At 48.6% G+C, this 23012-nt stretch overlaps 1 protein-coding gene across 1 annotated transcript in view; it reads left to right on the plus strand.

Annotated features, from left to right (window-relative positions):
* Positions 1 to 23012, plus strand: part of TSPOAP1 (TSPO associated protein 1) — a 40022-nt gene that overhangs the window by 3049 nt on the left and 13961 nt on the right. Inside the window, 17 exon segments of the mRNA XM_027870278.1 lie at positions 816 to 1000; positions 1846 to 2025; positions 4236 to 4331; positions 9195 to 9278; positions 9737 to 9826; positions 10221 to 10343; positions 11205 to 11309; positions 11842 to 11892; positions 12538 to 12558; positions 13824 to 14025; positions 14964 to 15136; positions 17429 to 17541; positions 17977 to 18086; positions 19405 to 20214; positions 20651 to 20802; positions 21135 to 21527; positions 21642 to 21875. Of these exon segments, the coding sequence (XP_027726079.1) occupies positions 816 to 1000; positions 1846 to 2025; positions 4236 to 4331; positions 9195 to 9278; positions 9737 to 9826; positions 10221 to 10343; positions 11205 to 11309; positions 11842 to 11892; positions 12538 to 12558; positions 13824 to 14025; positions 14964 to 15136; positions 17429 to 17541; positions 17977 to 18086; positions 19405 to 20214; positions 20651 to 20802; positions 21135 to 21527; positions 21642 to 21875 (3122 nt within the window).

Here is a 23012-nt window from a genome sequence, read left to right on the forward strand (position 1 = left end):
GGAGGGCTGGGGAGCTGGGGGCCATGGGATGGGGATGAGACAGAGGAGGGCTGGGGAGCTGGGGGCCGTGGGATGGGGATGAGACAGTGGAGGGCTGGGGAGCTGGGGGCCATGGGATGGGGATGAGACAGAGGAGGTCTGGGGAGCTGGGTGCTATGGGATGGGGATGGGACAGAGGAGGGCTGGGGAGCTGGTAATAAGAGTGGTCTTGGTTGGAAGACTGACAGGAAAACACAGGAATTGGGAGACTGGGGGAAACTAGATAAACACAGAAAATGAGAAGTAGCAAAATGGAACAAAGATAAAATCTGGGAGGATGTAATTTCAGAGGGCTGGGGGCTACGAGGGATGCCTAAGGGTTCAAAGATAATCTCTTACCCTGTACAAGGCTTGGGTTGAATTTGATGATGAGGATGATACTCCTGGGTATGTGCGTGTATTTGTGTGAGGGGGCACCCATCAGTGTGGCAGCCCTATTTTAGCTATTCTAGCTTCCCAGCTGTTCCCATTCTTAGTGAGTTAATGAGGCAATAGCCTCATTAACTCTTTCACTCCTGCTTAGCATGTGGGAAGCCCCTCCTCCTTAATCTGGAACCTTGGTGCTATCCTTCTGGGAAGAGTGTTTGCAGTGTCTATTGCCCACACATCACAGTCCAAGAACAGTTCATTCTGGGGGAGCCTGTGGGGGCAGGCCTCTGCCTAAACCAAAACTTCTGTGTTCTCATATTGCCTCGACTTTCCCTGTTTGGGGGTGGAAAGCCCCAGGGCCAGGGAGAGAAGGAGCCAGGTTCTAACAAGAAAACTCTTGGCCCCTGGACAGGTGAATGCTCCCATGCCCCGTCCAGGTGCCAGCCTGGAGCTGTCCAGGAAGGTTCTGGCCAGCCAACGAGCCCGTGACCTGAGTGAAACAGCTAGTGCCCTCCTGGCCAAGGACAAGCAGATTGCTCACCTGCAGAGGCAGTGTCAGGAGCTTCAAGCACGACTCAGCTCTGAGGGCAAGGTATGGGCATGGGCATGGGTATGGGCAGAGCAGACCCTACTCCCTGGCTGGTCCTTCATCCCTTTTACTCTCCTGTCCCCACCAAGAGGTTTCCTCTCATTCCCTTAACTCTACTCAGGGCCTACCGTATAATTAGGATGCTGATGAGATGCGAATGAGATGCAAAGGTTGGCAGAAGGTGGAGAATACTGGGGAGTGGGTTCTCCCAGCAACAGCCCTGGTGGGAGGGGAGAAAAGGAGGGCCCTGAGCCATGGGGGTTAAGTGAGCCTCACTCCTGGGGGGGTTGGTAAGCACCAAATTTGCTGGATGTATGAACATAAATATATGCATGTGTATGCTTTGTAGATGCCCATATATGAATGTTCTAATGTAGCTATAAACAGACATGTACATGTATGTGACTGGGACCAAATTTTTTATATATATATATATATATATATATATATATATATATACACACACATATATATATATCATATGTGTGTGTGTGTGTATGATATGTGGGAAGCTATGTGTAGATGTGAACTTATGAACACACCTATACCTCATTGGGCAGAGTCCTGGACCCCCTGCCAAGTTTTCCTGTCTTATATGGCTTGTGAAAAGGGTTTCACAGCTGTGAGAAGCCTTCCTGAGACTGGGGGAGGAGTGTCAGATGAATAGAGAAGGAGAAGGAGGGCAGAGCCTCTGGGTATGACTGTGACAGGATGAGGAATACTGGATTGTGAAGTCTGTAAACTGGGGTAGAGCTCAGGGGAAATGAGGGTTTGGAGGGTGGGGGGTGGGCAAGGCCCGAGACCTGGTCTGCTCACTCTCCTGATGGTATCTGGATTCTGTGTGGCAGGAAGGCCCCCAATGGCTGAATGTGTGGGACTTTGACCGGCTTCTGCGGGAGTCCCAGCAGGAGGTTCTGAGGCTGCAGCGGCAGATCGCCCTGAGGAATCTGCGGGAGGTCCCCCTGACAGGGTCCCCCAGCCCCATGGACACTACTATGCTGCCCCCTGCCCCTGGGGCCCCTGGGGAGGTGAGAACCCTGAGCAGGAGGCAGATCCTGAGGGGGTGTCAGTAAGGCTCCCCATCTCCTTAGGTAGGGTGACCAGATGGAGGAAGGGGAGAACCTAGGATCCTGCCAGCCTCCATGTCCACCCTGTGCCCCCAGATTCCCACACTGGAGGTATGAAGAGATGTGATCAGCTGAGGGGCCAGAGGTCCCCTTAAAGAAATGAAGGAAGATTACAAAGCAGGACAGAGTAGCATGCCCCAGCTCAGCAATGACCCCTCCCTCCAGCCCACGTCTGATTTCTTCAAAGTCTCTGGTTTTCATCCTCTGGCACTTTTCTTGCCTCTGTAGTCCAGTCTTGTAATTTCCCCCAGCTTCCTGGTCCAGCTAGATCCTTTTTTTCTATCATCCCCTTCCTAGTTGCCCCCAGATAATGTTCTGGTGAGTCCCCCTGCTTCTGTCCCCAAGCCAGGAGGGGACAAGTCCCAACCTAGATTCTCTGTCCAGCCATGGCTAGAGACTGATACGTGTTCATCCACAACCTTCCAGCAGCTGAGCTGAATTGTACCAGCCAGGCCTCTGTCCTCCTTCCCCCTCCCTCTCCCCCCTCAGCTGAGTGGTATAGCCCAGTAAATCCCTCTGGTTGCCGTGGCAGCCGCTCTCGGGGCTGAGCCTGCTGCCTGGGACGCTTCTTCCAGCACTAGTGGCCTGGCTCCCCACACTTGCCCAGGCATCTTTGGCACTAGTGCTCTGAGGGGCATTCGCCCCATGCCCTATCCTGTCCTCAGTCCCAGCTCCAGGTAGGAGCCGATCTCCCAGGAACAATGATTCTAGATCTCCTGCAGGTTCAGGAACGTGTGGGGCAAGTCCAGCTGTGTGGGGCAGAGGGCTGGGCAGCAGCTGAGGGGGAGGGATGGGGATAGGGAATGAGCTGGAGAGGTTAGGGACATCTTGAGGGGGTTAGAGAAGGACCTGAGCCCCATATCAGACTCTGACCCTTCTTAGAAACTTGAGAGTTTCCCCTCCCCTCACACCCCACAGGAGATGAGGGGCAAGAAAAGGATATAGTGAGGACCAAAAGCTTTGGGGACCTGGTGGGAGCTGAGGGGAGGAGAAGAGGCAGGCTCCCAAAACAAAGAGTACAGCCCTGTTTACCCTCATCCGCTTCTTACTGAGTTGGACTTGGTACATCATTAACCCCATGGTGACCAAGCTGGGTGAAGATGCTTAAGGCTCAGATTAGAGTATCTGTGGCTTTTCTCCAGCTCTTCACTCCCTGGGTGTTTGCTTAGGGCTGGACCTGTTCCTTGGGGAAGTAAAGAAGTGGTCCTGAGTGAGGGGAGATCTGACTTAGGAAGGAAGGTGGAGTGGGGGGGGCAGAAAGAAGTGGTACTGGTGGTGGGGGGAGGCAAGGCTTGGAAAGTAGAACTGTCTATTATGCCTTGAATAGAGTGTGGGACCTGGAGTCAGAAAGACCTGAACTCAAATCCTGATTCTGACACTTACTAGCTGTGTGACCGTGGGCAAGTCACTTAACTTCTGCCTGCCTCAGTTTACTCATCTGTAAAATGGAGATAATAATAGCACCTACCTCTCAGGGTTGCTGTGAGGATCAGATGAATTAACATATGTAAAGCTCTTTGCAAACCTTAAAGTGCTATACAAATGCTAGTTCTTATTATTAATTGATCCTTCTCTATGCTGAATCTGGGTGATCTACCTCCCTCAGCAATAAAAGGGTCCCAAAGCCTTGAAATGGCAGACGAATCATCCTCCAAATTCTCTGCTGTCTGCTGAAGGGCACTGAGGAAAGGACAGAATCCTGTTTAATACAGGTTAGGGGGCGGGGACAAGGAGAAATAGCTAAAATGGGAAACGGTGGCCTGGATAGCAAGAATGGTCTCTTAGGACCCAAAGTACTTGTTAGGATCTCAAAGCACTTATGCCTCCCATTTGCCCTGGGAGACAGAGTAGGGCATCCCATCTGGGAGAGATGGGGAATATGAGGTCCAGAGAAGGAAAGTGTCTCATTGGAGGTCCCACAGCCAGTAGTGGATGAAACCTAGGAGAGGATGCAGGCTTTCTTCCCTTTCTTCAACCCCAAATGGTGACCTCAGGTTGCCTATGAGGTCTGGTCAGAACCTTTCAGGTTCTGGCTGGACATGGGTAGGGCAGACTGGTTAAAGGATCAGCTTGCTCTGCAGGAAGGGTCAAATTCTTCTGGCTGTTTCTAGGCAGTGCCCTTGACTAGACCCCAGGATGACGTGGATATCGTACTGGAGGGGGTCTTATTAGCAGAGCCAGAAAGCCAACAGAGGGTCAAGCAACTGGTGAGCTTTGTGGGACCCTTGTGAACTTTGGGGTGACTCATGTGTCAGGTCTATTTATACTGATTTTTTTGAGGTGTTGGGAACAGAGTTCTCTGCCTTTGTATTTCCTTGGTTCTCCCTCAATTGGGGTTGGGAGTTTAGAGAGGCACTTGTAATAGTGGATAGAAAGCCCCAGAATTCTGATCCTAGGTGTGATGTCCTGCTTCTGACATATTGACTGTATGATCTTTGAAAATCACTTAACATCTCAGGGTCTTATCTATTTTATTTATTTATTTATTTAAAGAGCTTATCTATTTATCTAAGTGATGACATAGTGATATGGGGTCCATCATGGCTTCTTGTCCTGATCTCTCATACTTTTCCTTGGCTATGGCAACATGGATGCCCACAGGCATCTGAAGCAGGGTCTGAAGGGGACAATTATATCTTCATTCTATCAAGATTTCAGCAAGAGAGTCTCAGCTCTGATCCATCGGAAGCTTGTGTGGCCGAGCTTCTCTGAGCTTCACTTTGTCCCTGCCTTTGCCATCTCCTTTCTCTACCCCAGTCTAAAGAAATGGCCTCAAGCAGAAATGGGACCAGCATTGAAAGCTATTTTCCAGTTCCAGGCTTAGGTCATTGGCTATGCCTGGTGGCAGAGCTGGGCAAAGAAAGTCATTGACCCAGTTAATCTGAGGCATGGTCCTGTTAAGAGAAACATCAAGGAGAGTGGCACATACTTTTGACTGATTGTGTGAGGTTCAAGTTCATTTATTTATTATTTTGGTAGGGAGCAATATATGGTTTATTTGTTCAATGTTATGAGTTATCAATCAGTGTCAGGAAGGGAGCTTTCACACTAGGAGTTCCTTACCAGGTCTATACCCTATTTCTCCCCAGTCCTGCCTATCCTTCCTCCCCCCAAAAGGAAACAGCTGAATTCAATATTAAGTTGGTATCAGAGGACGTAGGTTCAAGTTCTGTTATATATTTGAGCTGGGCTGTGCTGCTTACTTACCTGTGTGACATTGGGGAAGTTATTCAACCCAGCTAGGACTCAGTTTCCATATTTATAAAAGAGATGGGTAGACTCAAAGACTTTTAAAGTTCTTTCTAACTCCAAATATCCTATGATGCTGTTTGAGAAGTGCAGAAAAGCATCTTGTAATAGGTGATGGCCTTAGAGTCAGGAGACTTGAGTTCGAATGCTGCCTTAGATTTGTGTGAGCATGGGCAGATTACACAGCTTCTCAATACCTCAGTTTCCTCGCCTGCAAAATGAAGGTAACAAGATTCCAAAATGATCATTCTAAAACTCAGTTCTGACCATATCACTCTCCTTTTCAAGGAATTCCACTGGTTCCTTTTTACCTTTAGGGTAATAAAATAAAATCACTCCTGAGTTTGACATTAGAATCCATCACACTCTGGCCCCTACCTTTCCAGACTGATTTCACATTAAGGTAATGTTAGTTCTACCCCCTTCCTCACAGTGTTGTTGTGAGGGAAGTGTTTGGCAAAGCTTAAATTGCTATAGAAGTCCATGTATAATTACTATGACCAGAATCCTAAATGGGCTATCTACAATTATAGAATTGGTAAGTACAACCATATCCAGTTATCCCTTCCACACATTATGGGGATTAGGGGTGCAGTGCCCCCCAGGATCTGGAAAATATGCATAAAATTTTTTGGTCCTCCCTTCATACTGAATTCTGAATTATTATGGTATTAAAAGAAAAAATATGTTGATATTATACAATACTATACATATATTTTATGCATTTCTGAATTTCTAAACTTTTTTTTTCTGTGTCATCTGCTGGCCTTTGTACATCATCTGTGGCTTCTGCAAAATTCCCTCCAAAATTCCCATCTAATTTCTTTTGCTGACCCATGATTTATCGAAACCACTATATGGAAAGTTGCAATGTGGAAGGGATAGCTGTAGTAGCTGGCTTGGCTGAAGTAGGCCTAGATTCTACGAAGCAAGATACTGGTTGAGAGAAAAGGGACCATGACGGAGATTCCTCTTATGGACATAAAAGTTTAATTTATATCGGTAGTTCTTAACCTTTTCTGTGTCATGGACCCTGTGGCCATCTGGTGAAGCCTATGGGCCCCTTCTCAGAACCATGTTTTGTTGTCTACATTTATAATCGAAGGAAATGACAAATGTCAGTTACAGGTTAGTGAAAATAAAGACATAATGGACCCCCTGGAATCTGCCCATGGCCCCTAGATTAAGAACCCCGTTTTACCTATATTCCAAGAGTCTAATGACCTTAGGATCTTTCAATGTTGGCAAGTCTTCATAGCTTACACACAACTCACACAGGTTTTCTTTGAAAACAGGAGTGTGTTTATTTATCGAGACTGGGCTTGTGATTTCCCTGCTTATAAGGAACTCCAGGTGAGGAAACTCCCTCCACTAAAGCAGATCAGCGACTAGATTCCAACATAGAGGCTGAGAGAGCTGCCCGGGGTGGGGCCTGGGAGGTTAAGTGATTTGTCACGGTCATGCAGCCAGTAGGTGTCAGAGGTGGTACTTGAACAAAGGATCAGAGCTTTGAGGCTTCTGTAAATTTATTAGATAGAGGGAATAAAAATATACATTGATCTTATTGGGGAAATTTTAGGCAAGCATGCAAACAGTTGTTCTCCAAAATGAGGCTTAGATCTTCTCCCCTTTAATAGCTTCTAGTATTAAATGAAGCAGACCTCAGATTGAAAGAAGACAGAGACATGGGCAGATGAACAGGACTCATCAGAGGGAGAGAACACACACACACACACACACACACACACAGAATATTCGGACAGATGTGGATGCAATAGCTGGCTGTCAAAGTACCTTGAGGAAGATAAAGGATAGGACTAGATCTGTTATTTTATTGGGATAGGAAACTTGTTGGAAGAAATTCATTCCACCGATACAGGTCTTGGACAGTTGCCTAGGGCACTGAGAGATTAAGTGATGGAAAGAGGTCATGCAGCCAGTTATGTGTCAATAGCAGCTAAACTGAAACCCATGTCTTCCTGGCTTTGAGTTGGCCGCTTTAAGCACTATACCATAAAGTCTCTCAGCAGAACAAAGGACAAAGCAAGAAAGATATATATCCAAGGGCCCCTCTAGCTCATTCTTGCTGAGGTATTTTGGAGATCCTGATTAGGGGGAAGAAAGCAACAAGAGAGTTTCTAAGCCTTAGAAAAAGTGAGAAAACGTTGAGAAAATGAAAGGCTGTGTTGGGGGGTAGGAGGAAGGGAAGAAGACTGGGAAAATATTTTCTGAGCCCTTCTCTGAGAGGAGAAGGAGGAGGAGGAGAGAGAGAGAGACAAAGAGAGGGGTACAAAGAAGGGGGGAAGGAAGGGGAGAGAGAGGGAGAGAGAGGGGGAGAGAGGGAGAAAGAGAGAGAGAGAGAGAGAGAGAGAGAGAGGAAACAAAAATCAAACATGAACTTGTCTACCCCCAAAACAAGGAATAGCAACAAAGATAGAGTAGGAAAGATACAAAGCCTGTAAAATATTAAATCATCCTTCCCAAAACAAGAAACATCAGCAAGAGAGAGGAAGCTGATTCTATTCAACATGTGTGCGTTTCGGACTACAGAAAACAGATATCATTGTCATTTTACTGTAGCAGAGATGTATGCAGGAGTTCTTGGCAGAGACCTAGGTACAGTCTATCTGGCCTGGACAATGTGTTACTTCCTTATGTACTCATTACCTGTACAAAAGATCATTATAGAGCACATGGGTATCTTCAAGAAGAATTTACATTTAGTTGGGAAAAGGATGTGGGACAGGGTTGAACAGTTCTGTTGTGGATTCTAATTTGTCAGATTCATGGTCTGGTAATAGACTGATCTCAAAGAGATTGTTTTTTTCCCCTCCTTGGTCCTAGTTTCCTTTAAAATTGCTTTAATTCTAGGAAAAGCTTGGTTCTAAAGTTATCACTTTGTGCATTGTGTCTTCATAGGAGTTAAAGGGTAAAATAGTCAGGCCTAGGGTTAATTAGGTAGAGGCTGCTCATTTCAAGGTAGGAAGAACAAAAGAATTTTTAGCAAAGTCCAACTGTTGCCTTCAGGGTCAGCTTTTCCACCGCTCTTATGGATATTCCTCAGTAAAATGAGAGAATTTGAATTACGTGGCCCTTGATGTCCCCTTCAAGCCTTGATTTGTGGTCCTACTATCCATCTGGGCTAGGCCAACAGTCATATCTGCCACTCGGAGCCATTATCATGGTTTTGATATGGCTCCCTTTCAGAGAAAGGCAGCGTGGGAATATTGGATTGAGGGTGAGCTTTATAACCAGGAAGAGCTGGGTTCAGGTCTTGCCTCTGACTCATGCTGATTCTGTGATTCTGGGCATATTACTTAATGTCTTAATGACTCAGGAAACTCTCTGTAAGAGGCAGAGGGGGCGTTGGTCTCTTAATGGGGAAAAAAAAAATCACATGTCTAAATAACAACAAAATGTTTTTCCTGAGCATACTAGTAAGTAGTCTGCTAATAAGAGAGAAAAAACCTGAGCTCTCAGGCCCCATCTCATGTGGGGTGCTTCTTTTATACTTTCCCAACTTACAGTAGTAGAAAATAGGACCAACCCTAGATTAACAGTGGGTGCTATATCCTCATGGGGGCACTAACCTGGGCTTTACCCCCATTATCCATAGAGATAGGCCAATGCAGAGCGTGGGCTGGGATGGATCAGGACCTCAATGTTTCAGAATATTCAGCCAAAGCAGAGGTGGTGAGCTGGGCTAGTGGTGAGCAAAGAGTAAAGTAGGTGTTGTCAGACCCTCAGGGTGGGAGGTTTCCAGGTGTTGCTAGCTGTGGAGCCCATCTTTCCAGATGGAAGCCCATTTCTGATTTTCACAGGAATTAGAACTTGGCAAGAAGCGGAAGAAATGGGAGACCCTTGAGCATGAAGTGAGGAAGAAACAGAGACGATGTGAGGAGTTGGTGAGCAGGACAACATGGAGGGGCAGTATGTCCTAGCCAGCACATAGGGCCAAGCATTTTCTAGCGGGATCCAAAGAGTTCATCTTATCCATTCCCTTGCTTCTGGGTTAGGACTGTCCCTAAACCATTGTAGGCCTTTGGATTTGGAATCAAAAGTCTGGGTTTGAGTCTTGCTTCTCTGGACTTCAGTTCCCTTCTTTCTAGGCCTGTGGGGGGGGTGGTTGGTGTGGGATGCGAGGGTGGGTGGAGTAGGTGGACAGGAACTGACTGGGAACGGGCAGAGACAATGCAAAGGGGACTCCACTCAAGAGACGGTAGGATTCAAAGAGCTCTTTAATGAGAGCAGACAGACTTGGGTGAGAATGTGTTTGGGATGGGGTGGGGATGGGGCTAGAAGACACAGCAGGTGGGCATGGCTCTCTGCCCTCTGATCCCCAGAATGTCTTCATTCCTACTAGGAACTCCAGTTGCGGAAGGCACAGAGTGAGAATGCCCGACTGGTGGAGGAGAACTCTAGGCTCAGTGGCAGAGCCTCAGGGAAGGAGGAGGTACCAGCCCTACGTAGGGGGAGCTGGGGAGGCCTCAGCATCTTTCCCCTCCTTCTCCGTGCCTCCCCCAAGGCTAGGCTGTTGGGTCTTGGGTGAAGAATAAAATTGGAGTACCCGGAGAGTTGGGTGGCTACAGAAGCTATCGCCTCTCTTCTGATCAGCCTAGGAGATAGAGACCCCCATATAAACAGTAGCTCCCAATTTCCGCTACCCCTGGATTCCTAGCTCCAGTCCAAGTTTTACAGAACAAATCCTTTTATTAAGGGGATTTATTCTGTGAAGTTTGGATTCAGTCAACGGGCTGCACTTGAGGACCTAGAGGGCCACATGTGGCCTTGAGACCACAGATTCTCCACCCCTGGCTTAAGCCCTTTCTGTTTCTCCCTCCCTCCAGGTGGAATCTGAGAATGCAGAGCTGAGGGGCCAGCTCCAGGGGGTGACAGAAGAGAGGGACTCAGCCCTTCAGAAGAGCCAGGGACTCCAGAGCAAACTGGAGAGCCTAGAGCAGGTGCTGAAGGTAAGTTGGGAAACATGAGAGGGGAGCAGGAGAAAATGGGAAGCAGAAGTACAGGAGATGAGGATAGTAGGAAAGGGAGAACTGGGGAATAGGAGGAGTATTGATGTGCAGGGAATTTGAGAAGATATTGGTGGACTTTTTGTAGGAGGAAGAAAGCAAGGAGTAGAGCTGAGGGGGACTAAGGACTGGCAAAGATGGCAGGGTAGGTAGAAGCAGTACCATAGTTTCATCTGAACTGGTCAAAGAAGGATAGAACACACACACGCAGACAAAAGGTTTGGTGCAGAATAGGGTCAACTCAGAGAAACAGAGAGAACAGAGAGACAGGAGAGGGGTGGAAATAAGAGGGAGACTTATTTAAGGAAAGATTAGTCATAACAAAATTTTAGAAGGTTTTAAAAGTAAAAAAAAAAGACAGTAAGAAGCTGTGAATGGATGAGGGGAAGAGAAGAGGTGGTGCACAAACATGAAAGCAGATTATATAAAGAACAGAGCTCATTCTTCTCTTGCCACCCTCTTCTTTGTCAAGGCGGGGGTTGGTGGTAAGAGAGGAGAGTATAAGAGAACAGGATGGAGGTAAATAACACAATGAATGAGTAGAACTGTGAATGTGAATGGGATGAACTAACCCATAAAATGGAAGAAGATGGCAGACTGGATTAGAAAGCAGAATCCAATGAGATGCTGTTAAGAAACATACCTGAAACAGATTCACACAGATTTAAAATAAGGTGCTGGAGCAAAAATCTATTTTGGTTCAGCTAAACTAAAACAAACAAACAAACAAACAAACAGATCATAGGAGTAGGGGCCAATGGAAATAACCCAGTCATGGGGGGGGGGGGGGTCTGTGTGTTCCAGCATATGCGAGAGGTGGCCCAGAGGAGGCAGCAGCTGGAATTGGAGCATGAGCAGGCCCGGATAGGTTTGCAGGAAAAGCAGGAAGAGGTCCTGAGGCTGCAGCAGGTAGGGAGAGAGACCTCTGTGATGGAAACTGAGGCTAGGCTAAATAGCACCACCCAAGAAGGAAGGAATGAGGTAGAATCTAGGTACCTCGATAAGGAAGCAGAGAGCTAGAATGGGGTGGGAGGGAAAGAAACAGTCACAGATTGGGCCGTAGGGCTTTGATGTATTTCCCCCATCAAGGACAGGGGAAAGAGTAATTATCTCCCTCTTCACCAACCCTAGGTCCCCAAGAAGAATCTTACCCTTGGGGTTGGGGTTAATATAGGTAAAGTTGGGGTCCTGGACCTACCATGGTTATTGGATTCCAGGTCCTCCCATCTCCTCTTAAATGGGTGATACTAATTTCCTTTAGACTATTCCTCTTCTTCCTCCCCTCCCTATTCCCGACTCCCTCTCTCTTTTCCACTGTTCCCTCTCTTCCTCACCCTGTGCCTCCTTTCCCCTTGGTTCCCCCCTCCATTCTCCCCCTCTCTTCCTTTTCCCTTGTTCCCTGTTCCCTGGTACCTCTATAACCTCTGACTCCTGCCCACAGGCCCAGGCCCAGGCCAAGAGAGAACATGAAGGGGCTGTGCAGCTCTTGGAGGTAATGGGAGTCTCAGAGACTGTTGGTGGGAGTATAGGGTATGGGCAGGGAGGATTGTGGGAACTCCCTGGTAGGATACTGACCTCAGGCAGACTCTCAACTCTAGGAAAGAATGTTTCTGTCCCTTGGGTCCTGAGGCAGGGGACTAGAAACAGAACCACTTTGTCCGATATATTTGGGGGTGGGGGAAGGGTTCCCCAGGTCCATGAATCAGTCACCTTGAGTGGGAGGCTGGAGGAGCCATAGGCATCCCAGGGCTGGAGATGGATGTTGGCTTCCACCTGCAGGAGAGCTCTCCGCCTGCGGTCTCACCTGGGTTGCCTCCTGATTGATTCAAAGCTGCCTTGGGGGAGGGCTCACAGCTAGAAGTTGCCTCCCCTCAGGGCTAAGTTTCTTCCACCTCTCCTCACAGGTGCTACCCTCATCTCTGGGCATCTCCTTTCCTTTCAGGCTCTGCTCTCTCAGTCCTGGGAGCTGCCCTGCCTGGAATTGCAGTCCGGCTGGTTCCTTTCCCTTCTCTCCTTCCCTCTCCTTCCTTCTCTCCCTCTTCCTCCCTTCTCTTACTGCCCCATGGGGCTTTAATAAGCAAACATGTGGGCCAGAGGGGTTCTAACCTCTCCTCTCCTCTTTCTTTTACTGCCGCAGTCTACCTTGGATTCCATGCAGGTATGCCCTTCTCTTGCCCATGGGCTCCCATTTTACCCTGGAAACCTCCCCTATTCATTCACCACAAGCTGACTTTGAGCATGCTCTCTCCCACCCAGGGTTCAGAGAAAATAGGTCATCATAGTAGCCAGAGGTGGGGGTGGGATTACATAAAACATCATAGAATCAAATGACCTCCCTCTTCCCTATCTGGAGAAGAGTCCACTTGGCCCCACCCTATTCTCCCCCAAATCCTCCCTCAAATCCCCACCCCCACCCCAAACCCAAGATATCTTGTTTCTCAAAGCTCTGGTTGTCAGAAAGTTTGTTAACGATGTTTCGCTACTGAACTTGGAAACTGATCTTGGTAGGAAGTGTGCTATGCATTGGAAGGTGTGTTGGATTGGGAGTCAGAAGACCTGGGTTCTAATCCTCGTTCTCCTTTTTCTCATCTGTAAAATGAAGAAGTTGGACTAAGTGGTCTCTCTGATTCCTTCCTGTTCCAAAGGTCTAGATTCTATGCTACAGGCTGTAGGCCAGTGGCCCTCCTAGGGATGTTTAGGAGTAGCGTTTGGTTTATTATTATCTTTATGAGTCATCTTGAAGATGGAATTCCCCACCCCCAGGTCTCCACTGTCCTCCTCCTCCCTAACCTTTCTGTGGTAAGGGATTTGGATCAGTGACGGTAGGAAGGTGAGAGGAAATGGAGCTGAAAAAAATCCAGAATTAACACTGATTGGGATGGGGGAGAGGCTGGGAAGATGGTACCAATCCCATTTAACCTTGGAAAAGGCTTAGAAGCAGCAGTATAGGCTTTCTGGGTATATGCAAATTGTTCACAAATGTATGTACAGAGCACCATCACGGTTTCCTAGGGTAGGGATATGAGGGTTGTAAATAGAGGTGTCATAAGATCTTAAGATAAAAAATCTAGACCTGGAAGGGTCTTAGAGGTCATGAAGTCCAACTTCCTCATTTTACAGGTGAGGAAACAGGCCCAGAGAGGTTAAGTGCTCAAGGTCATACAAGTAGGAAGCACCAGAGATAGGACTGTGAAATGAAGTTCTCTGACTCCAGGGCCAATGCTCTTCCAATTCTACCCCCAGCCCTCATTCCCTGGCATCTGACACTGATTTGCGGACTAATAGAGATTGAGAAGGGAGAGTGGCACTTCACCCTTTGAGGGATGGTGTTGGGGAGGGATGTGGTCTTAACCCTAGGGAAGAGGAGAAAAGGAAGGGATATCCCTCCTTGGGGATTGGGGGCTCATGACCTGTGCTTCCCAGGCCCGGGTGAGGGAGCTGGAGGAGCAGTGCCGCAGCCAGACAGAACGCTTCAGTCTCTTGGCTCAGGAGCTCCAGGCCTTCCGAATGCATCCGGGCCCCTTGGATCTACTTAGCTCGACTCTGGGTACCAGCAGCACTGAACTACCTGCAGTTCCTTGCTGCTGCTCCACCCCACAGCCCTGCAGGGGGCCCAGCCCCAAAGGTATAGGATGAGAATCATGGCACCAATAACCCGATCTCCCATTTCTGGAATGTTTGAGACTGTGTAGCACAGTGGTTAGAGGGCTGGCTTCTAAGCCAAGAAGACCTGGGTTCAAATCCTGCCTCTTGACATATAATGGCTGTCTGACCCTGGGCAAGACTCAGTGCTTTAGGCTGTGAGATTATAAATTGCTCCAGAGAAGGTGCTGACCTGCATTGGAAGAGGGATTCCCTCACCTGGTGTTCCCTACACCGATGAAATCGCAGGTCCTTTCACCCTCCTTCGGGGTTAACAAAGTGCTCTCCTTACAACAGCCCTATGAGGAGACAAGGCAGTGATTATTCTACCCATTGTAAAGATGAAGAAGCTGAGACCCAGAGCAATTGAGACTTGGCCTCTATCACAGGCACAAACCTCTCCCCTGATCTTTTGCAATAACCCTAGAAGCGATGAGGACCCCATTGCACAAAGGGAATTATGGAGTTCACAGTATGTGTGTTGGCCGGGGTGGGGGGGGGCTGGTAACTTGCTCAAAGTTACTACTGGGAGTTGAAGGGGGATCACTGGATGAACAAGCAGCAGGAGAGAACTCGACTACTCTCTCCCTTCCTCCAATAAACATGGGAGGGAGAAAGGGCAGGAGAATATGGATTGGAGGGGAAGTCTCCCCATGTGCAGCCTGGGAGCTCTTGTCAGTGCTTAGGCCATAGGGAGTCTGTGAACACAGACTTTGTACCTGATAAACACACGCTGAAGGGAAAGTGTGGAGAGGACCGTCTATCTTCTCCTCTCCAAGCCTTCAGGAGCTCATCTCATTGCTCTTTAGAGGAGCTATGGAGTGGGAGCCACCTTCTTGGATGGGAGCCCCAGGGTGTGGAGGGACAACAGCCTGCCGATTGTCTTCCTTCCCTCTCTCAAATCTCCTATCTCTCCTCCAGATGTGGACCTCCTGCCAGGCTCTCCCAGGCATGGTGCCTCTCGGGCTCCAGATGCAGTTTCTATTGCTCACTCTGGGGCCCCACGAAGGGCTGCTAAGAAGGCCGAGTCTCTTTCCAACTCTTCCCGCTCTGAATCCATTCACAACAGCCCCAAGTCATGTCCTACCCCAGAGGTCAGTGTTTACCCTGCCCCAACTTGATGCTCAGGAGAGAGAGTTTAGCGTGGCAATCTTAGCCTGGCATTCTAGCCATGTTTCTGGGAAGGATTGGGGTCTCCTATGATCACACTTCCGGGCGTCCTCTGTAGGGTAGGTTGCTGCACTGGTGAAGGGCTGGGGAAAAGACCCGCTGGGCAAGGGATAGGACACAGAGCTCTGCCAGCGATGTCCTCAGGGTATAGGAGCATAGCTGAGCATAGATCCCTGTCTTCAGAGGTTGCATTGTAGCCCTGCCTCAGGTTGCTTCTTGCCCTGGTCCTTGGGGGACCTATTGAGACCTCAGGGGACTAGACTGGTTGGAGACACTTTGGCGCCGAGAACACTTGCAGAGAGACTATTAATAAGAGTAGCTATGGATATAGGGGTATTTCCCTGCTCCTAAGACAGAGTGGGTACAAAGCAAGCTTCTGGCCTCCTGGTTCTGAGCTCCACACTTTCCCTCCTGTTGTAGATTGTATGTTTGGGCCATCTCCAGTTATTGTGACTGTTCATTCCAATTGCTGTTCCCTTTGTCATCCCAGCATACAATCCTTTTTCCCTCAGGGCTTTTAGTGGAAGACCAGAGTTTCCCAGGTACTAATCTGGTGCCAAGGTCAGATACTATGGGCAGCATCCCATTATATAACAGTGGAGACTGTGGAGTCATGGCAAGCCAAAATCACTTTTCCCTGACTGGTCTTCCTGCTTCATCAAATCTGTCCAAGGTCCACCAGGCCCTATATTGCACAGAGTGGGAAATATTGTATAAGTCCCACTGTGTCTCTTGTCAATGTCCATCTTCTCACTTCCACCGTTTCCCCTTTGTGCCAGGTTCTTTAAAATAGGGTTTATAACCTAGGGTCCATGGACCTCCCCCTTACCCCATATACACACAAGGGGTCTGTGGATAGAATTGGAGGGGTATCTGTGAAAAAAGTTACATTTTTATTTTCAGTAGCCTGTAATCAGGGTTTCTTAACCTGGAGTCTGTGAACATGTTTTTTTTTAAGTATACTTTATAATTATTTCGATATGATTGATTTCCTTTGATATCCTGTAAATTTTATTATGCATTTTAAAAAACATTCTGAAAAGGGGTCTATAGGTTCACGATACTACTAAAGGGAGTCCATGATACAAAAAAGATTAAGAATCCTTTGGAGTAGGGTGACCTTTAGTTCACATTTAAATTCCACACCCAAATTGTCAATGAAAATTTGTTCCCAAATCAGGTCTTGCCCCTGTTACCTCCATTCCTACCTTCCTATCCCACACCCTCATCCTCAGCTCAGCTCTCTCTACTCTCATGCTGCCCGCTTGGTCTAGTCCTTATCACTTCCCACCTGGACTATTATACCAGCCTCCTAATTGGGCTCCCTTCCTCAAGTCTCCCCCCTTTCTAATTCTTCCCCTGTATGGATGCCAAAGTGATATTCCTAAAGTCACGGGTCTGACAAGTCCTTCCCTCGCTCAACAAACTTCATTTTTACTTCTGGTATCACATATAAAGTCCTGCATTTGGCATTTAAAGCCTTTCCTGACCTGGATTCACCCTGCGTTTCTAGCCAAATGTTAGTCCCTTACATGTACTCTACAGTTTAGCCAAATTGTCTTTGCTATTCTTCACGCATGACATGCCTTTGCGCACCCATCTTTCTGCTTCTGCCTCCATACCCATAATGCACTCCTAGCCACTTGTACCCCCGTCCACCTCATAGAATCCTTAGTTGCCCTCAAAGCTTAGCTGGACTATCCCCTTCTACGTGAGTCTCTCCCTTTTTTTTCCGTTTTTCTCCTTGCATTATGATGTCTCCCCATCTCTCAAGTGTCTTCCTTTGTCTATATTTTTCACCTGGAACACAGTCGCTGAATAGATTCTTATCAATTGATTGGTTGGGGAGGGGCTCCCTCTGCTGGAAAGATGGTGGAACAGGTCAAAACTCAAGCGAAGCATAGTTTAGGGAGCAGGACATCAGGGGGCCTGGGATGACGATTCCTTTCCCTGTTTTCCCAAGTAGGAGAGGGGATCCACACCTCAGGGCTGTGATTGACCCAGAGGGTTCCAGCTATCGATATGGAAAAATATATAGGGTCCATTTGAATCATGCTATGTACATGTTTTTAAAATGTCTGAGCCAAAAGGTTTCATGTAGTCTGGGGAAAACTTGTAGTCAGGCTTTGACCTTGGGTTTATTCCTACTCTCTGCCTTCACCAAACCCTAAAGTGTGTCTGATTTTTCGGTCTGTTTCCTCCTATCATCCCTCTAGGCGGATACAGCCAGTGAGGTAGAAGAGCTGGAGGCAGACAGCGTGTCCCTACTTCCAGAGACTGAGAGTGTCTTCAGGGGAGCCAAACTCCAGGTCTTCCTGGCTCGTTATAGGTGAGCATCCTTCCTGCCTGAACCTCTCAGGCCATCTTGCCACATTCCCTGCCTCGCCCCAGCTGCCTTCAACCCGTCACTTATACCTCCCCACTAGGCAAAGATGCTGAGAATGTGTGAGGAGGGATGCCTCTGGAAATGGTGCAAGGTCAGAGGGGTTTGGAGGTTGAGAAGAGAGACTTTCCTGAGCTTTTCCTCTGTGGATCTCAAAAAATTTAACATGCCTGATCCTGTGTGTGTGTGTGTGTGTGTGTGTGTGTGTGTTAGGGGAAACAAGCCTTTGTCCTTTTATCAAAAGGGAAAGTTTAGGTGTCTAGGAGACGGTAGAGGGGCCAGGAATGAGGGAGGGGGAAGAATAGAAGTGGGAGTGGGGCAGTAGTGCCCCCTCCCTCTTTTCTTATCCAGTGACCTGGCCTCTTCTACCACTACCACCAGCTACAACCCCTTTGAAGGTCCCAATGAGAACCCGGAGGCAGAGTTGCCGTTGACTGCGGGCGAGTATATCTATATCTATGGCAACATGGATGAGGATGGCTTTTTTGAAGGTAAGTAGGAAGATATTTTTTATCTCTCTGCCTTTAGATCACTTGTTCCTGAAGATTTTTTTTACCTAGCTGGTCCCTCGCTCTAGATCAATCAACTTCTTTCTAGGTGGTGCCACAGTGTACAGAACGCTGGGCATGAAGTCAGGAAGACCAGAGTTCAAATCACTTACTAGCTCTGTGACCCTGGGCAAGTCACTTAACCTCTGTTTGCTTTAGTTTCTTCAACTGTAAAATGAGAATGATAATAGCACCTACCTCTCAGGGTTGTCATGAGGATCAAATGAGAGTTTTTATAAAATGCTTACTTAGCTCAGTGCCTGGCATATAGTAGGTATTTAATAAATTTTTGTTTCCTTCCCTGCTTCCCTTCCTCCTAAAGACCTGAGGGTATCCTTGCTTTTGTCATTTCTAAGCCCCATGTCCTTGTCTTTTCTTGGAGGTCATTTGAAAGTCTAAACCCTTAATTTTTACCTCTTGGCTCCACCCTACCTGAAAAACTGGGGTCAAGGACTAGGTATGTGGGGCTGTGGAGGGAATACAATAAAGGGAAGTATATTAAGGTGAGTCATTCATTCAACAAATATATGTTAATCATTATGTTTAAAGCACTATTACATTTTCTCTGGGTGGGATATGAAGGCAAATAAGTTGGCTATAACTTTCCATCGCGTTTATCATCACTTCACAGGTTTGGGTTTGCCAAGGTTGAGCCTTCTGAAATTGTATTTTGGGGCAGCTAGGTGGCACAGTGGATAGAGGAATGGCCCTGGAGTCAGGAGGACCTGAGTTCAAATCTGGACTCACTAGCTGTGTGACCCAAGCAAGTCACTTAACCTTGTTTGCCTCAGTTTCCTCATCTGTAAAATGAGCTGGAGAAGGAAATGGCAAACCGCTCCAGTATCTGTGCCAAGAAAACCCCAAATGGAGTCATGAAGAGTCAGACAGGACTGAAAACAACTGAGCAATAACTTTCCGACTCCAGGCCCAGGGCTTTAGTCACTGCACCACCACTTACCTGCCTCATTATGGTGTGGAATGACCCTAGATTTGGCAAGGTTATATTATTAAGGGAACCTAAATTCTGGTAAGTTCTACCACATGCTTTGTCATATGGGATGGGATGAAGCTTTCTGACTCATCTGCTTGGCATTCTATGAACTATGGCGCCACCTAGTGGCACTGTGGTTGGATTACTTCAAATACAGCGCTTAAAATTCTTCATCGTTAAAATATTTAAACAGAAGTTTTCAATCAGGACTAGAGGATGGTTTCTCATAGTTCCCTTCCCTTTCTTCTTGTCCCTTCAACCTTTGCTCAGGGGAGCTGATGGATGGCCGCCGGGGCTTGGTCCCCTCCAATTTTGTGGAGCGAGTATCCGATGATGACCTCATGATGTCGCTGCCCCCAGAGCTGATGGATCTGTCTCATAGCTCGGGCCCTGAGCTCAGCTTCCTGAGTGGTGGTGGGGCTGGTAGCTGTGGGGGTCAGAGCAGTGGAGGAGGCAGCCAGGTTAGGCATGAGGAGGAGAGGAATGAGCTCAGCCCCAGCCCCCTGCTGGACCCCCCTGCCGTGCCTTATCCCCGACACCTGGCTGTCCTAAAGCAATTGGCCCACAGTGTGGTGCTGACATGGGAACCTCCTTTGGATGGGGCTGAGGTTCAGGGTTACCATGTCTGTGTGAATGGAAAGCTGCATCAGACCCTGGGCCCTGGAACACCCCGAAAAGCTGTGCTGGAGCATCTGGACTTGCAGTCAGGGACCTGCTGTGTATCTGTTCAGGCTGTGACAAGTCAGGGCAGCTCAGACCCTCTTTGCTGCTGTGTTATGGTAGGGGCAGGAGCTGGGCTGGCCCCCAGCCAGCTTCGGGTCCGCCGAGTGACCGCCACATCTGCTGAAATCACCTGGGTGCCCAGCAATAGCAACCTGGCCCATGCTGTCTACCTCAATGGGGAGGAGTGCCCACCTGCACATCCAGGTAGCTACTGGGGCACCTTCTGTCACCTGCGTCCTGGCACACCCTACCAGGCCCGGGTGGAGGCCCGGCCCTTCACGCTTGGGCCTTTGGAGCCAAGCTGGGAGAAGCTACAAAATCGAGCGGCCGTTGTACATTTCACCACTTTGGCAGCAGGTATGAAGGGCAAGGAATGTCTAGGGCTGGGCCACTGGAGATTGCCTGGCAGATTGAGTCGCTTCTTTTAAAGCCTGTTCTCAGGAAATTAAGCTACTGAGAAGAGTGTCAGAAGCTCAGGGTTGCTCCCCCTTCCCTGGGGATGATCGATGAAGCTCTTTGTCCCATCAGGAGGTCCTAAGCTTTAGATATGGATGGGACTTTAGATATCATTGAGTTCAGATCCCTCAGCTTACACATAAAGAAACTGAGGCCCAGAGAAGTGACTTTGTCCAAGGTCACACAGATAAATAGCAGAGCTAGGATCTGAACCTAGGTCTTTTGATTCCAAACCGAGTACTCTTTTCTACTATACTGCATTATTCCCTCTTTCCAGGGGATGGAGCGGGTGGGTGGGTGGACCCTGGCTGACTTTGTATTTCTCTCCCTTCTCTAGGCCCCCCAGATGCTCCCCTGGATGTGCAGATTGAGCAAGGCCCCTCTCCAGGGATCTTGGTCATTAGCTGGCTCCCAGTCACCATTGATGCTGCTGGATCGTCCAATGGCGTCCGGGTCACAGGTTATGCTGTTTATGCTGATGGACAGAAGGTACCACATTGGGATTCAGGGAGTCATACCCACATTCTAGCCTCTCCATGCACTGTGCCCTTAGGGTCAGGTCATAGACCCTCAGCCCTTCCTTTCTAGTAACCCACAAACCGCTGACAATCCTGTGCCTCACATAGTGACACTGTAAACTCTAGGCATCCAGAGTGGGAGTATTCTGGGGAGCGGTTGTTTCTTCCTTAAGCCTCAGGATTTCCTTCTTTACCCTGCTAGGCAGTTGGGAGGGGGGGCATTGGGGATGAGAGATGGGGAGGTGATTATGGTGGGGATGGGTGCTAAAGACAGTTTTTGTTCCTGTGCCCCCCATACCCCAGATTATGGAGGTTGCCTCCCCAACAGCGGGCAGTGTGCTGGTAGACCTGTCTCAGCTACAATTGCTACGGGTGTGTCGGGAGGTGGTGGTGCGCACCATGTCCCCTCATGGAGAATCTGTGGATTCCATCCCGGCCCAACTTCCTCCAGCCTTGGTTCTGGCCTGCCCACCCCCTCCAGTTCTCAGACCATCTGTCACCTCCCTGTTGCCTTCCACAAGCCCTGAGGCCAAGTCACCTCCTTGCCCTGTCTCTCTGGGCCCTGGGGATTCAAAGCCCCTCTCTCAGCACCAAGATCCTCCTGGAAGCCAAGACATTGTAGGTGACCTCCCCAGCAGCCCCTTGGAGACAGCAGAGAGGCTCTCCCCAGAGTACTCCACACAGGACAGCCTGCAGGTGGTTATATTGGGAAATTCTTCAGCTGCGCCAAGACCTTGGGCTGCTGGGAGGGAATGCTGGGCCCTGAGTGCCTGCACACGGTCATCTGTCTACCCATTGCTTCCTTTTTAGGAGGAGGCTAGAACCCTCACAACAGCAGGATGGGCTGCTGCAGGCAAGAGAGGCCAGGGCATAGGGCCTCCTGTGCTGGGGAAGAAGGAGGAGGAGGCAGCGGTGGTGACGGAGAAGGGACTAGGAGAGTCAGCGCCTGCCCCTTGCCCAGCTCCAGGAGCCCCTGCTGAGAGGATGCTGGAGGTAGAGACTGGTCGAGGAGAGATTGGGCCTGGGCTTCGCATCAGGGCCGAGGTGAGCACAGGGGGACAGTGTGCAGGCCATAGGATTGTAGTCACAGCAGGGAGACAATACCTTGAGGAGCTAGGCCCCAGGGTCTGTGACTCATCCCCATCTTCTACAGGTGACCAGTATCTTCTTTGTCTATGGGTCAGAATGGGACTCTTTCCCGAACAATCACTATTTAAATGGTGCTGGGGAGGGGAGTTTACAAAGTGCTTCATCTATATGTGATTTCATTTGTGTCTCAGAATAACTCTGTGAGGTAGGAGTGAGTGAGGCAAACAGAATCTTAAAAAAGAAGAAGATTGGCTCCCAAAACCTCCTTTTCTTTTCTTTACTCCATCAATTACTGCTTAACAAATGCTTTCATTAATCAACACTCTTGATGAGCTCCAAAATATTCTCCAAACCGTATCTCCCTGTGGTCACCCCCATTCTATCAAAGGGGAAAAGAGGCCCAGAGAAAACAAGTGGCCTATTTACTGGAGGTCACTGCACAAAAGTCTGTGCTTGGGTTTGGCATGGACACCTTCTTTGCTTGGGGTAGGAGTTGAATTTTCCTAAAGGGCTTTATTACTACTTATGGGAAAGAAGGGAGAATAAAATCAACTCACAGAAGACAGGAGTTGATGAGTTCTGGAGTGCTAGGATCAGATTTCTTATCTCTTCAGAGCTTAACTAGCTTAATTCTGGTCACTGGGGAAAACAGTAAGACCTGGGTGGGGGGAGAAGTTGGGAGGGGGGTTAGAAACCTCAGGACCCAGATCCTACTGGGGAAGAGACCCTGAAACTTGAGTAGAGACCTCAGGATGACCCAAGGCCATGGCTGTGTCAGGGAGTAAGGCCAAGGAGGTAGAAAGAAGCCATCTGGGGAGCTTCCAATAGTAATTAATTAGTTCCTGCTAACTAGGTGCTAAGCTCATGGTCTCTGCCTGCTAAAGGGGCACTGCTGTTGTCAGTGCTCTCTAAATTCTGGTGCCAGGAGCCCTGGTTATCCTGTATCTAGCTATCAATTGTGGCCACAGTTTGCTGGATTAAGTAGCTCCTTTCTGTAGCTTGGGTCTGCCATCATGTTGGGGAGGGGGAGAGAGGGAGAGGGAGAGGGAGAGGAAGAGAGAGACACAGAGAGGGAGAGGGAGAGAGAGAGAC

The sequence above is a fragment of the Vombatus ursinus genome, unplaced genomic scaffold, assembly GCF_900497805.2.
Source record: "Vombatus ursinus unplaced genomic scaffold, bare-nosed wombat genome assembly UNPS02014797.1, whole genome shotgun sequence".
Classification (NCBI taxonomy): domain Eukaryota; kingdom Metazoa; phylum Chordata; class Mammalia; order Diprotodontia; family Vombatidae; genus Vombatus; species Vombatus ursinus.